We start from the raw sequence: 13,381 nt of genomic DNA on the forward strand, positions 1-13,381 counted from the left end.
TCAGGTCAGGAGCGTGCGCGCGCGCGTACGCAGGTGTGTGCGTGTGTGTGTGTGTGTGTGTAGGAAAACTCCATCTTCCAGAATCTTTTGCTCAAGAACAAAGGTATCTTAGCTTCCGTGGCCAAACCAAAGCCACATTAGAGAGAAGCCAGGAGAAGGGAGAGAGGGAAGGCCAGGCCCAGGTGTCAATGGGAAGGGGGCCATCAGGAGCTTCAAAGCAGAGCTGAGAATGAGATGCGTCCCAGGGTCAAGTTCCTCCTTTCCCCCTTTCTCACTCTGTGCAAGGCAGCTTGTGATTTTCTTAGCCTGGCCCGAACCCCACCCCACAGGAATTTGGGGTGTGGGCTAACAAAGCTCCCATGTCCAGGGGTCCAAGACTAGACACCCTCACAGGAAAGCCCATGCACACCGTAGAGAGGGGCCGCTCTGGCCAGATGGCACGAGACAAAGTCAGCATCCAGGCTCTGGGCTTGTCTGTGGGCAGATCTGACTACGTGGCCAGAGCCAGAGGGCTTGCATCCCCTCTGCACCAAGCGGTTGCAGCTTACGTGCTGAGTTGAGGTAAAGAATGGATTGAGGGCCTGGAGGGGGCCCTGCCATTGACTGATCCCCAGCCTGGGGGTGTTTAAGTAGGCCGAGAGGCTGGGTCACTGCAGAACAGCACTCAGGAACTGCATCCTGGCCCTGGCATGCTCTGTACCATTATGGCCGACTGATCTCCAACTCTGACCAAGCTCTGGAGTTTACACCACTAGGTGCTCCCGTTGCTCAACTAGGAGCCTCCCCGATCCTCCATCTCCCATCCACTCCTCCCTGCTACCTCCAAAGTGGGCTAGAGCCTCCTGTTCAGCAGAACCAAGACGGTCTGGCCTAAGGCTTCATGCGGGCTAAGCCCCACTGCCTCCCAGTCCCCAGACCTCCCGCAAAACTGACAACAGCACAACTCTGCTCAGACAGGATCAGACATTTATGGAGCACATGAATATTCACAAACTGGGGGAGAAACACACCTTCCCAGCAATAGAAAACCTCTGTATAAAGTGCATTTGGCCTGCGACCATCTCCTCCCCATGCTGGCCCTTGGATCAGGATTTGGGGCAATGCTCTGCAGGAGCCCCCAGGGACACCTGGGCCAGGAGACGGGAGGCGCGAGGCGATTGTGGAGCTCCAGGCCGCTGGATGCACCCTCTCCTCACCCTGCCCCTCCCAGCTCCCGAGTGGACGCACGCCAGGGATGGTGGAGATGTAGGGGGAGGTGGTCCTGCCAACTTGTACCCTAGGGAAGAGAACCATCCTTAAATGGGCAGGAAAAGGGAATCGTCCTGACCTGTGAAGGTGCTGCTAAATAAATACTGGCTCTGGCCCTAAGCCCTCTGGCCTTCTCAGTTTCTCAGACTAGCCCTTCCAGGCTTGCTCTACTCTCCTTCTGACAATAGCCCTTGATTCTCTTTCCCCTTGGCTGGGGCTAAGGGAACAGTGAAGCCCCCAACCCAATGCTGCAGAAAAAGCCATCACCGGTGCCCTGTTCTCCCCACATGATTATGGGACATTTCTAGTGAGGGTGACATACATACAACAGTTGGACTCTAAAGGCAGCTCTCTGGCTGAGAAAGCCTGAGGACGTCTCAGGAAGAAGCCTGTCGATGTGCTGGACAGATGTAGGAGGCAGGGGCCTGACCCAGGGTTCTGGTCCCAGGACAGAGGACAGTGAAGGGCAGGGCTGGGGCCAAGGGAATGAACAGCACTGAGGCCGGCGAAGGTCACAGGGGAGGTAGAGAGGAGAAGGCCCAGAGGCCAGCTTAATGTTACATGTGAGGACAACGATCCCAAGAGGAACTGGCCTCTCAGCTACACACGCACACACACACGCACGCACACGCACGCGCACACACACACGTGCACGCACACACACGCACGCGCACACACGCTGTGGCTCAAGTGCAGGCCATGGGTGGAAGGAAGACTTGCTCCAGCTGACCGCACAGCCCTCCTTTTCATGGTGTCTTTCTCAGCACAGCCCCGACCGTGGGAGGCTGAGGTGGGAGGCACAGGCTGCCTCTAGAATGCAAGGCCTTGGCTTCTCTGGGTCAAACCTCCCACCTGCTGCTTCTGGAAGGCTTGGTGCGCTGGGTGGGATCTCGGCTTGGGTCTTTCCCAACTGTCCCCGGCAGTCCACCTGCCTGGGTCTTTGATGTCCAGCTACTGGGAGAGCTGGTGTGGCAGCTTGGTTCCTGACCAGCCCCGGGCAGGCTGTGGAATCCTTCAAAGCGCAGACTAGAATGGCTTCCCTGGCTGGTGTCAGCTGAGCCCGGTGGCAGCACCAAGACGCCATGGAGTGTGGCGAGAGGCGCCATGGGGCTTCTGCCACCAGGAACCTGGCCTCCGCCCGGTGCAGCCACTTGAGCCTCCAGTCAGCTTCTGGGGAACAGTAGTGAGAGCCGGCCTTCTCCTTCTAACCTCAGGTTTTCAGGCCCGAAGAGGGAGATGTTCTTCTCAGCTATCATCTATGATACTGTGCGTGCAGCACTCCAGTCAGGCGCCTGGCTGTACTTCTGCACGATGATGCAAAGTTTCCAGACCTGTCTACAGCCGCGTGCTCAGTCCCAGCTCCCCAAGGAAGAGTCCGGAGAACCCAGCGGCAGGGAATTTTAAAATAAGCCAGGCCAGGTGACTATGTCTGGACACACCCGTCCCCTCCAGCCTGCCCAGGAACTCAGCAGAACCCTAGCTGCCGCTAGAATCCCACACTCTGGACAAGAGCCAGAAATGCTTCCCCTGCTTGGCAGTCTGACGTGAGGGAGGGAGGGAGGGAGGGAGGGAGGGAGGGTTGGGGGGGCAGATGCCAGGATCCCAGCTAAGGTCCCACCACTCTAACATTCAGACAAGGCAGCTGGCTCACAGGGACACTGGGGTGAAAGTCACTGCCATGACCTCTAGCCTGGTGTCCAGAGGCTGAGGTAAGCTGCTGCAGGTACTCCTCCAGCCCAGGCAGTGTTCGGAGCCACAAGAGTGCAAACAGACACACGCACACGCACATGGGCAGGCACTCCTTCCTCGGCACACGCGCACACACACGCACGCGCACACGCACGCACACGCTTGCTCCATCTCTGGAGGTGATCAGCTGCTCTGCAGGCTGCACTCTGCTGCCACGGTGGCTGCTCGGGCACCCAGGCTTTGCTCAGCGTCACGGCACTGCAGCTGAAAGAGAAAAACAAGGGCAAAAGGGAGCGTTCAGAGGCTCTCAGTTGCCCAGGGACACAGCTCCTCCAGCTGCTTCTCTGGGGAACTGGGAAGAGCCCAGAGCAAACCGAACGGGCCACGGTACCTGGGGACAAGGTTGTTGCTGGGATGCCAGTGGGTGCCTGAACACTGGCCCTCTGGGGTGCTGACGTGGACAAGCTGTCCCCCGCGGACCCTCTGGGCCTCCTCTGCCCCTTGCCTGAGAGCAGCAGAGGAGGGGGAGAAGGCCACGGACAGTCACCTGAGGCCTTGGGTAACACCTGCTCAGATATGACAAGGGCAGTTTCTGAATCAAGGCACAGCGGCCGCTGCCAGAGTTGGAGAATCAGATAAAAATGGCTGGAACAGAAGCCAGCCGGGACCAGTCATCTTGAAGGTGAAGGCAATGCCTGAGTTCACAATCAGCCGGTGAGCAAATTTCCACACAGAGATAAGAGAACCCTGGCACTGTGCTAGAAGACTGAGGGGCGGGGAGAGGAGACGCAAGGATGACTCATTTTAAAGATTTATAACATCCTGAATCTGGGGCAGAGGGAAGAAAAGGCCTCATGTCTGATAACAGAGGACAGGGTAAGCCCATCATAATGCTGGGTTGCCTGTTGAAATAGGTCTAGTGTGTCTGAGAGAGTAAAGAGACGTGCAGGGCTCCGTTAAAAGTTTGTACCTTCTAAATGATGGTCAGACAGATAATAACAAGGCGGCTTACTGAGCCCACTATGGGCCAGGCACCATACACTTGTGTTATGGCTGAACTGCGTCCCCCCAAATTCATACACTGAAGTCCTAACCCCCTCAGAAGGTGACTGTTTTTGGAGAGAAGGTCTTTAAAGAGGTAATTAAGTTAAAATAAGGTGCTTAGGGTGGGCCCTGATCCCAAATGACTGGTGTCCTTATAAGAAAAGATTAGGACACAGACACGCACAGAGGTGAGACCATGTGAAGACAAAGGGAGATGGCATCAATCTACAGGCCAAGGAGAGAGGCCTCAGAAGAAACCAACCCTGCGGTCAACTTGATCTCAGACTTCTAGCCTCCAGAACTGTGAGAGAATAAATTTCTGTTGTTTAAGTCACCCAGTCTGTGGCACTCTGTTGTGGGAACCCAAGCAAACTAATACAGCTTGCGATCCCATGAACCCTGAAGATATGGCTTCCAGTTGTACAGATGAGAAAACGGAAGCCAGAGAGGGTAAGTAAATTGCCCAAGACTAGAGCATTCAGAAGTGGCGGAGCCAAGACAGGAAACCGAGGTCTGTCTGATTCCAAAACCTGTATTTTTATCACTAAGTAATCTCTATATTATAGTATTGCTCATTAAGACTTTTAGAGGATATAAAAAGAAATCAACATGATGGCATGAAGACTAATATCCAAGCAACATAAATGGAAGTTCAGACATTAACAGAAAAGGGGAAATGCTCTCAAGAGTCCAAGACATTGGAGTCAGAGATTCAAAATCAGTCTTCTGACACATGCGACCCTTTTCAGACAAATGTTAAATCTGAAGAAGATTTTAACTGGATGATGATAATTTATCTAGAAGCTGGGAAAAATCAAGAGCAAACGTAGGAGTGGGTGGGTACCTGTAGGGGTCAGTACTGAGTGCCTCTTTAAAATATTTTCAACAATTTTTCCTTTAAGCTTGTACTATAATAACCTAGCCATATTTTTTCACTACGAATAAATATATTTGTTAAATATAAAGTGTACATACGTTTATTGAAACATGCTGATGGTGATATATATTCTATACATAGACCTTTCTCTGGCCCATATTGTTAAGCCAAAGAGATGACTATTCTTTTGAAACTGAAAATTTCAGGCTTGAAGAGTATACACAATGGGTCCTCCTACCTACTACCTCCATTTCAGGCTTGAAGAGTATACACAACAGGTCCTCCTACCTACTACCTCCATTTCTCGTGTTTTCTGCACCTTCAGGAATGGGGGAAGATAAAGAGTGCTTTAAGATTCCTTAGAACAAGGGCTCTTACTCTGGGGGTTCCTGGATCCTTAAGGGGTCCAAGGATAGGCTTAAGGGGCAGTCCACGAAGACCAGGAAGAGAAATGTGTACATTTCTCTGTGTGTGCAAACAGGTACAATTTTCTGGGAAGAGGCTCCATCCTTCATCAGACTCTTCAAAGCATGGGTAACCCAAAGAGGGTTTAAGAACTGATGCCTAAGCTTAGAAGATATGGGGGTGAGGTGCAGTCAGGTGGCTATAATAATAACAACAATTCATTCAGACCTACGCTGACTTGGGCGTGGTCTAGGTATGGAGCAGACTCATGAAGGGAGGTGGCAGTGTCCTGGCCTCAGATAAGCCCCAGTGACCCACGACCCTCTATGATGGGTTCAAAAACCCAAACAGGGGGCTTCCCTGGTGGCGCAGTGGTTGAGAGTCCGCCTGCCGATGCAGGCGACACGGGTTCGTGCCCCGGTCCAGGAAGATCCCACATGCCGCGGAGCAGCTGGGCCCGTGAGCCATGGCCGCTGAGCCTGCGCGTCCGGAGCCTGTGCTCCGCAATGGGAGAGGCCACAACAGTGAGAGGCCTGAGTACTGCAAAAAAAACAAAAACAAAAACAAAAACAAAAAAAGCCAAACAGAAAACCAAGGTTTGGAAGAACCAGCTTACCCTTGTCTACAAAGCTAGTCAGAGGCCTGTTCAACTAGTTACTCAAGTTGCTCCATCAGCAGATAATTAGATGGTCCCTGTGCTCTTGTTCTCAAGCTAGGGCATAAGTCTGCAGAAAAAGGGGGCTGCGGAAATCAGATGAGGCCTTGCAGGAAAATGATGACAGCAGCACTAAAAGAAAGGGAAGAACAGCTAGGGGAGAGACACTAGGGAAAAAAATCAACTCATAAAACATACGCTAAAAAAAAATCAATCTCACGATTGTCCAACTCTTTCAACCTGTCATTAATACAAGAAGCAGAAGTGGCTGGAACATAGAATAAGTGAACGAGCACCTCCCTCAGTGTGCCGATGTCAGTTAGGACGGCCCCCCTGGGTACCTGTGCCCTCACACCCCTTCCCACCCACTGGACGCTAACAAGAAACCCAAAGCTGCAAGTCCACCCTTCCCCAGCTCCCAGCCCAGGAGGGGAGTGTGGATACCGTGCGCGCGTGAGCGTGTGTCAGCAGAGGAGACACGACGGCTCAAGGTCGGGAAGAAACTTTGTTTGGAGCCTGTAACCAGGTCTCAGAGGTCACCCCTCGCCACCACACGGGGTGAGTCACAGCGCCCAAGAGCTCGAGAGGGGCAGGGGGTTTGCTGCCAGCTCCCAGTTAGGAGCAGGGAAGGCCAGAGGTGCAGCTGGGCCTGGATGGGGTACAAAGCTGGGCTCTTAGCTCAGTCTCATTCCTCATGTCAACTACACGCCTGCCCTTCCTGCACCACAGAAATCACATGGCAAAGGGGAGGGGACGTCCATTAGTCGACAGCTTCTTAGTAAGTGCCAGGGAAAGTGTGAGGGGACACCAAGTCCCAACTACTTGTTTCAGGAACTGAGAGACAGAGAGGTGAGAAGAACGTGTGCGAAGGCCCCCGGGCAGTGAGCAGCACGATGGGGTTTCTGACCACCACACGGCCTCTGCTTCCACTGGGCAGCATTTTGCAGATCGCCCAGTGCCTTTCACACACATTATTTCACGTGAGGAAGGATATACACGGAACAAATGTCAAAGAGACAATGAAGAGATTCCAGAAATCAGGTTTTCCTCAGCGAAGCCCCAAGGCTAACCGAGCTTGGGTGAACTTTGGCGGAGGAGGAGAAGAGGTGATCCTTGCCATGAACCCTTTATATTCAGTGGGCTTCTCTCAACAGATCACCATGTACCAGCAGAAGGACAAATGGATCACGTGAACTGTTAAAATAATTAGACCAATAAGAAAACTCTGTACACAATTGGAGCCTGCTGGAGTCCTGAGCAGTCAGCAGCTTTGGGGATTACGGGGAAGCAGCTGAAATGAGAGCTATTTGGCGCTGGCTTAGTTTTCAGTTTAGTGAACATTGTACGATAACCAAATACAGAACAGATACTGATGTGGGTTTGAGGTAAACACAGAACCGACTGATATCAGGGTATGTTTTCCCACAAGATCAGTTTACATCATTGTCTGGCGCAGGCCTGAGGCATTAGAAATAACAGAATCACAAAACTATAGAGGCTGGAGCTAAACATGGCCTCAAAAGGTCCATGATGGAGCCTTCAGGCTGGTAAAGAATGATTATTCACACCTTATAGCTAAAGCATCTCAGAAAGGTTATGAATTCTGCCCTAAGTCACAGAAGTAAAACTGACAGAGAGGAGAGGGGGAAGGGTCAATACGACTGTATCAACACAGGCCCTGTGGCCACTGCTCTGTGGTCCATCCAGCTCAGCGTGCTGGCCCTGACCGAAGTAACAGTAACACGGTCAAAGACACCCTGAGAAGCATATGCAAAGGTGGTAATGTGATTTCCCCTGCGTGGTGCATTTCACTCATTCAAAGGCTTTTCACATATGGTTTTTCATTTTCTTTCCCCAGTGCGTATGCTCGATGGGAGGGCAGGTGACAAGATGCTATTATCACTGTTTTACTGACGAGGATGCTCAACATCTTTAGGCCCAGGTGCTACCACCAGTACACAGAGAAGCACACGTTTCACTAAGAAACTCTCTTCTCTCAGGGTTTCCAAAGAACATGAGTATCTGTCCTGTCCTCTGACCTCCTGGTCCTCACTTCCAATCAATCAGCCATGATTAAGGGCTAAACCTTGAGAATCAGTCCGTAAGATCCCAACAGGCTGACGGATATCTCCTCGACTACAAGGCAAGAGACCAGTGCTGACCTCTGCACCCTTGTAATGTCCACTTGGAATCACCACCACAGACTCTCAGCTGGCTCTCTCCTCCCACCATTTCTTCTTAGGTCCCAGCCCAATGCCTGGTTAATCTTCCAAAAATGCCAATTTGATCATTCACTCTCCTGTTCCAAAATGCTCCTTAGTTCCCAGAGAGTACACCAAGGACTCCATCTGCCTGACATTAAACAGCCTCCATGATCAGACCCAACTGTAACCTTATGTTCTTCTAAAAAAATAATAATAACAATATCCATAATAATAATAATAGCTACCACTTTATTTATGAACTTACAAGGCAGGCACTGGGCTAAGTGCCCTGTATAGCGTAGACAGTTATCGACCAGTATCTACACTTCCTAGCTAACAGAATCTGGATTTTGTTCAGTGAGTCATGGACGTGGCCCAGACAATGGGTCAGGAATGGTCTAAGTCAGTGATTCTCAAAGTACAGTCCCAGAACAGCAGCATCATCAAACTGCTGCAAATTTTTGCTGCATCGAAAATTTGCAAAAATGCAAATTCTCAGGTCCCACCCCAGACCCACCGGATCCGAACCTCTGGGGGTGGGGCCCAGCCATCTGAGGCTTAACAAATCCTCTAGGGAATTCCACTGCTCACTCAGGTTGGACATCAGTGGTCTAACCAATCCTGACACTCCACACCACTATTTCCCGGCTTTGGGGAGGCTCTGTGACTCAGTTCTGGCTCACGAGGCCAACGTGAAAAGCTGGGGAAGGGGTATCCTGGGAAAGCTTTTATTTTCTTGATGGAAAAGGAAGAGAGGCATCCCCTGACAATCCTCATAATATAAAACTGCAACCTCCACTGTGCCCCAAACTTTCTACCTTCTTACTCGACTTTATTTTTTCTTCATACCACTTAGGGCTTCTTGACACATGATGTATCTATTTGTTTACTGTCTGTCTTCTCCCACAAAGATGCACCCAAGAGGGAAGGGACGACTTTGTTAGTCTTGTTCACAACTATATCCAGTGCCTACAACGGTGTCTGGCAAATCGCGATCACTTGACATATGTTTATTGTATGAATGAGTGCAGCTGTCTCTGCGTTTCCTTCTCTTTCTTGCTTTGAACAAGGAGTTGATGGTTGAAGTTGTGGCAGCCACCTTGAGGCCAGGAAACAAGAGAATCTCAGAAAAACTGGCTCTGACACTGTTGAGCCACCAAACCAAAACTAGCAGCGCCCAGCTCTGGGCCTTTTGTTCAGTAGGAAAACCAAATCCCTCTTTGTTTTAGACACAGTAGTCAGGTTTTCTGCAACTAGCAGCCCCACACATCCCTGACACATACATTTCATCATTTAATCCTTGCAACAAGAACCTAATTTTTGGTGAGGAAACTGAGTCTCAGAGCGGTTAAGTAATTTGTACAAGATCATGTAATCATTAAGCTGTTTTTCTTGTTGGAAATGCTCTCCTTGCTGTCTAAATCCAATTCATCTTTTGGGTCCCCTAGGGTAACCTTCTGTGTTGTACTCCCTGATCACTCTGGCCCACCAATAACTGTCTCGTGATAAGCTGGTAGAGTCTGTATCATTTGTCTAGGAATTACAGGTTATTTGTCTTGTTTTTCTAAGTAGACTATTTAACCCTTGTGGATGGGCATCGTATCACATTTTTTTTTTTTTGCGGTACGCGGGCCTCTCACTGCTGCGTCCTCTCCCGTCGCGGAGCACAGGCTCCGGACGCGCAGGCCCAGTGGTCATGGCTCACGGGCCCAGCCGCTCCGCGGCACGTGGGATCCTCCCGGACCAGGGCACGAACCCGCGCCCCCTGCATCGGCAGGCGGACCCTCAACCACTGCGCCACCAGGGAAGCCCCATATCACATTTCCTATGTCTTATGCTCCCCTTCCTCACACACTTGCTGGCAACAGTTTCAAGCTGAATTGGATGCCATTACCTCTGAGGAACCATGACCCAGACATTTAACCCCTCTGTTCTTTAATCTTCTCACCTGAAAGTCAGAGTATCACCCTGGAAAGTTCCAGGTTTGTAAGACAGAATGAACTATGCTCAGTACCACAGAGTTAAGAGGTAACTAAGAGAACAGTACCTAAGGTTGCTGGTACTCCCAGAACAAGATAACAGATCTGTCCACCTGCAATGTCTAAGACGAAGAGCCTAGTAAAGAAAAGGGCCCAGGCATCAAACACTCGCCGTCTCACTGGCATTCAAGTCTAGATGTGCAAACCAGTTGGCCTCACCTGGCTTGAAGTAGAGGGTTTAGAAAAAAGAATTGGCTCCGTGGAGAAAATCACCCTCCAACCTAATGATGCAGACGGCACATAAGGAACAGCCCGAGATGATGACTGAAAGGGGACAGTAATTTATATCTCCCCCAGAAAGGCATAAAAGGCCCTTCTTGCTCTGGGGAAGGAAGAGCCAGGTTTTTGTTTTTGTTTTTTGAGACATTCAGGGGGCTTTCAAGGAAGATGAGCACTGCCAGGGAAGCGCAGAGCCGAAGCCACAAGAAAGGCACGAATGGAGGAGTGGCTGTAAGAGGCACAGGCGATAGGGAGCCTGGGTCTTCTGGCCCTCAGGTGGGGCTGGGCTAAGTGAGCCTCCAAACGTCCCTAAGCCTGAATTCTGGAGGTAAGTGCTGCCCTCTGCTGGCCAGCCTACAGGACACAGCCTGTCGGGGCGATGGCAGAGGGGCCTGGAGCACCCGCAGACCCTGCCCTGGGACTCTTTCTCCCACAGCTTCAATCGGGTCTCTGCTTTCTTTTTCTGGATTTGGCTCACTTTGATAGGTAGCAAGAGTCAATTTTTTTTTCCCTTAGCTGGCAAAGAAAGAACAAGGCTTTATCTTTAAACTCTCTTTTTAGTATTAGAAGGTATAGAAGTCAGGATGGTAGAATTTGAGCTGAAACCCTAGAAAAGCCCCCGGCGCCTACCAGGTTTTAATCTAGTTTGTGGGTTTTAACCTTCAGCTGGCAGGGCAGTTCTCCACACTCACCCCACCTCTCTCCCACGCCCGTCCCTGAAGCTGACTCTCAGCTGCTGTCACTCACTCTCAGACATCCTTGCTCAGCAGCTCCGAGGGGGGCAATCCTGCCACCCTGGCCCGTTTGCTGAGTTCTTCACCAGGGGGCTCCTCCGCTGCTCCCAGCTTGCGTTTGGGGGACGCTGGGCCACTGGGTAGTGGTCTTGGGCCTGTAGGGAAGCAGGTCAAAGTGTCACACAGACTTGTGTGTGGAGCCAAGATGACGCTCAACAGTGTAGCAGCAGCTCTTTAGGGGGAGGGAGCCTGCTCACCAATGCAACCAGCACGCTGCTTCTCAGACCTGCCCCCTGGCCTTCCTTCCAGCAGTGACTCTGCCTGGAAACATCCAAGGAGAGCATAACCAGGCCTGCTGGCAGTACAGCCAGCTTTTGGGCCCCAAATCCCATGGGCTCCAGGCCAGAGACTGATTTGGCCTGTCTGCCATCCTCGCGCTGAAGGTGAGGCATTCCCTCCGTAACTGGCCTCCTGAAGCCAGAATGAGCAGTGCCCTAACCCGGGGAGCCAACCTGGCTGGGCAAACTAGAAACTAGAAAAAGCCCTGACGTTCTTGCCGGTCTGAGCTCGCTGATCTTCGTCCCAGAGCCGAAGGGCAGAGGTTAAGAACACAGCAAGGCCATCTACTCCTCTCTCCCGCCACCTGCCTGGACAACTACAGTCGCCTCTTTTCCAGCCTCCTATACTCGGGGGCTCTTGCCCACACTGTGCCCTCCACACAGCAGGCAGAATGAGCTTTCTAAAACATAAACCAGGTCACGCCTCTGCCCTGCTGACCCCCGTCAGTGCCTTCTCCCTGCCCTGACGACGGAACCCTAATCTTCCTCATGGACACTGAGTCTACGCGCTGCTACTCCTGCTGTGTCCGTCCTCCTCTCGTTCCAGCTCCTCACTCAGAACACACCAGCCCCACTGGCTTCCCTCCTCTCGTTCCTGGAATGGGTAAGCTTGTTTCCATCTCTGGGTCTTTTCCTGCTCTTCCCTTTGCCTGGAATGCTCTTCCCCCTGTTCTTAGAAGGCTGGCTCTGCTCACTGCATGGGGCCCTGGTACTCCATCTAAAGTAACCCCCTTCCCCAGCCCTCTTTTATCAGGTCACTTGATTTTATTTTCCCCCAAAGCACTTGTTATCTGACATGATCCTGCACAGCTCCTTTACCATCTGTCTCCCCAGGTGGAATACAAGTTCTATCGGGGCATAACTTGGTTCTGGTCTCCATCCTCAGCCCTCAGTGACTGAAGTGGGAGTAGCTCTGCAGTGCCCTTGGGGTGGGCACAGGCCACGGGAGGCTGGCTGTACTCACCTGCACTGCTCATGCCCCCAGCCTGGCTCGAGCTGGGCTCTGCCACTGGATTGCTGAGGTCTTCCATACAGGAAGGGACAGACGCCAGCAGACCTGGGAAAGAGGTAGGGGGATAATCAGAATGCAATCTCACAGGACTGTACAGGGCCGCAGGGCAGGTAGGTAAAAGGCAGGGGGTGCTGGGCCATGACATCAAGGTTCCATCGCTTCCCACTGGCCACAACTAATTCAGAGAGGCCTGATCCAGCCCAGCCTGTGTGGCCTGTGCCCGGGAAGTCAAGTCAACAGCCTGGAAGACAGTGCTCGGCGGCCTCCCTTTGCAAACATCTGGGAATCTCTACGCCCCGAGCCTGTAGGTGTTGTCCTTCCCTTCGGGGAACTAGGGGGTGGCAGTCAGAGGAGGGGCTCCTTACAGAGTCCCCGGTAGCGGGAGAGCTGCTGGTAAATCTGCTTCATCCGCTCAATGTTGAGCCGGCTGGTCTCGGCGTGGTTGACGATGGGCCGTGGGTAGTCCACACCAATGATGCACTTGGCTGCCTTCTGAATCGACTCTGGGGCATTCCAGGGCTCATAGATGTATCGAGAGGGGAACCCTTTCAATTTGGGCAGGTATCGCCTGAAACATACACACCAGACGACCCATCAGCACGCTGGAGTCTCCTTCAAAGGCCAAGCATATCTCACCCTAGGAGGAAGCCAAAGTGGTCAGAAACCAGAGAGCCTGGTCTGCACCCTCACCTGATGTAGTCTCCACTGGGGTCCGTGCGGCGGCCAAAGCCCACCGGGCAGTAGCAGTGGAAGAACTGTTGGAAGAAAGCACTGCAGGACAGCCACATCCAGCTGCCTGCGTTCACGCTGAAATCTGCATCCAGGAGCAGCTCATCAAATACCTAGATGCAGGGAGGGTGGGACAATCAGCCTCCTTGGGCACCTACGGCCATGGTTCCCCCAAGTCACCACACACC

General features: G+C 52.1%; 1 protein-coding gene across 1 annotated transcript in view; it reads right to left on the reverse strand.

Moving 5' to 3' along the window:
- Positions 1-641: 641 nt before the first annotated feature.
- Positions 642-13,381, reverse strand: part of CRY2 (cryptochrome circadian regulator 2) — a 34,016-nt gene continuing 21,276 nt past the window's right edge. Inside the window, exons 8-12 of the mRNA XM_079929922.1 lie at positions 13,155-13,306; positions 12,830-13,032; positions 12,417-12,509; positions 11,128-11,269; positions 642-3,201 (exon numbers count right to left, since the gene is read on the reverse strand). Of these exons, the coding sequence (XP_079786048.1) occupies positions 11,130-11,269; positions 12,417-12,509; positions 12,830-13,032; positions 13,155-13,306 (588 nt within the window). The 3' untranslated portion in view covers positions 642-3,201; positions 11,128-11,129. The remainder of the gene's footprint in view (positions 3,202-11,127; positions 11,270-12,416; positions 12,510-12,829; positions 13,033-13,154; positions 13,307-13,381) is intronic.

This window comes from Stenella coeruleoalba (genome assembly GCF_951394435.1).
Source record: "Stenella coeruleoalba genome assembly, chromosome: 8".
In the NCBI taxonomy this organism is placed as follows: Eukaryota; Metazoa; Chordata; class Mammalia; order Artiodactyla; family Delphinidae; genus Stenella; species Stenella coeruleoalba.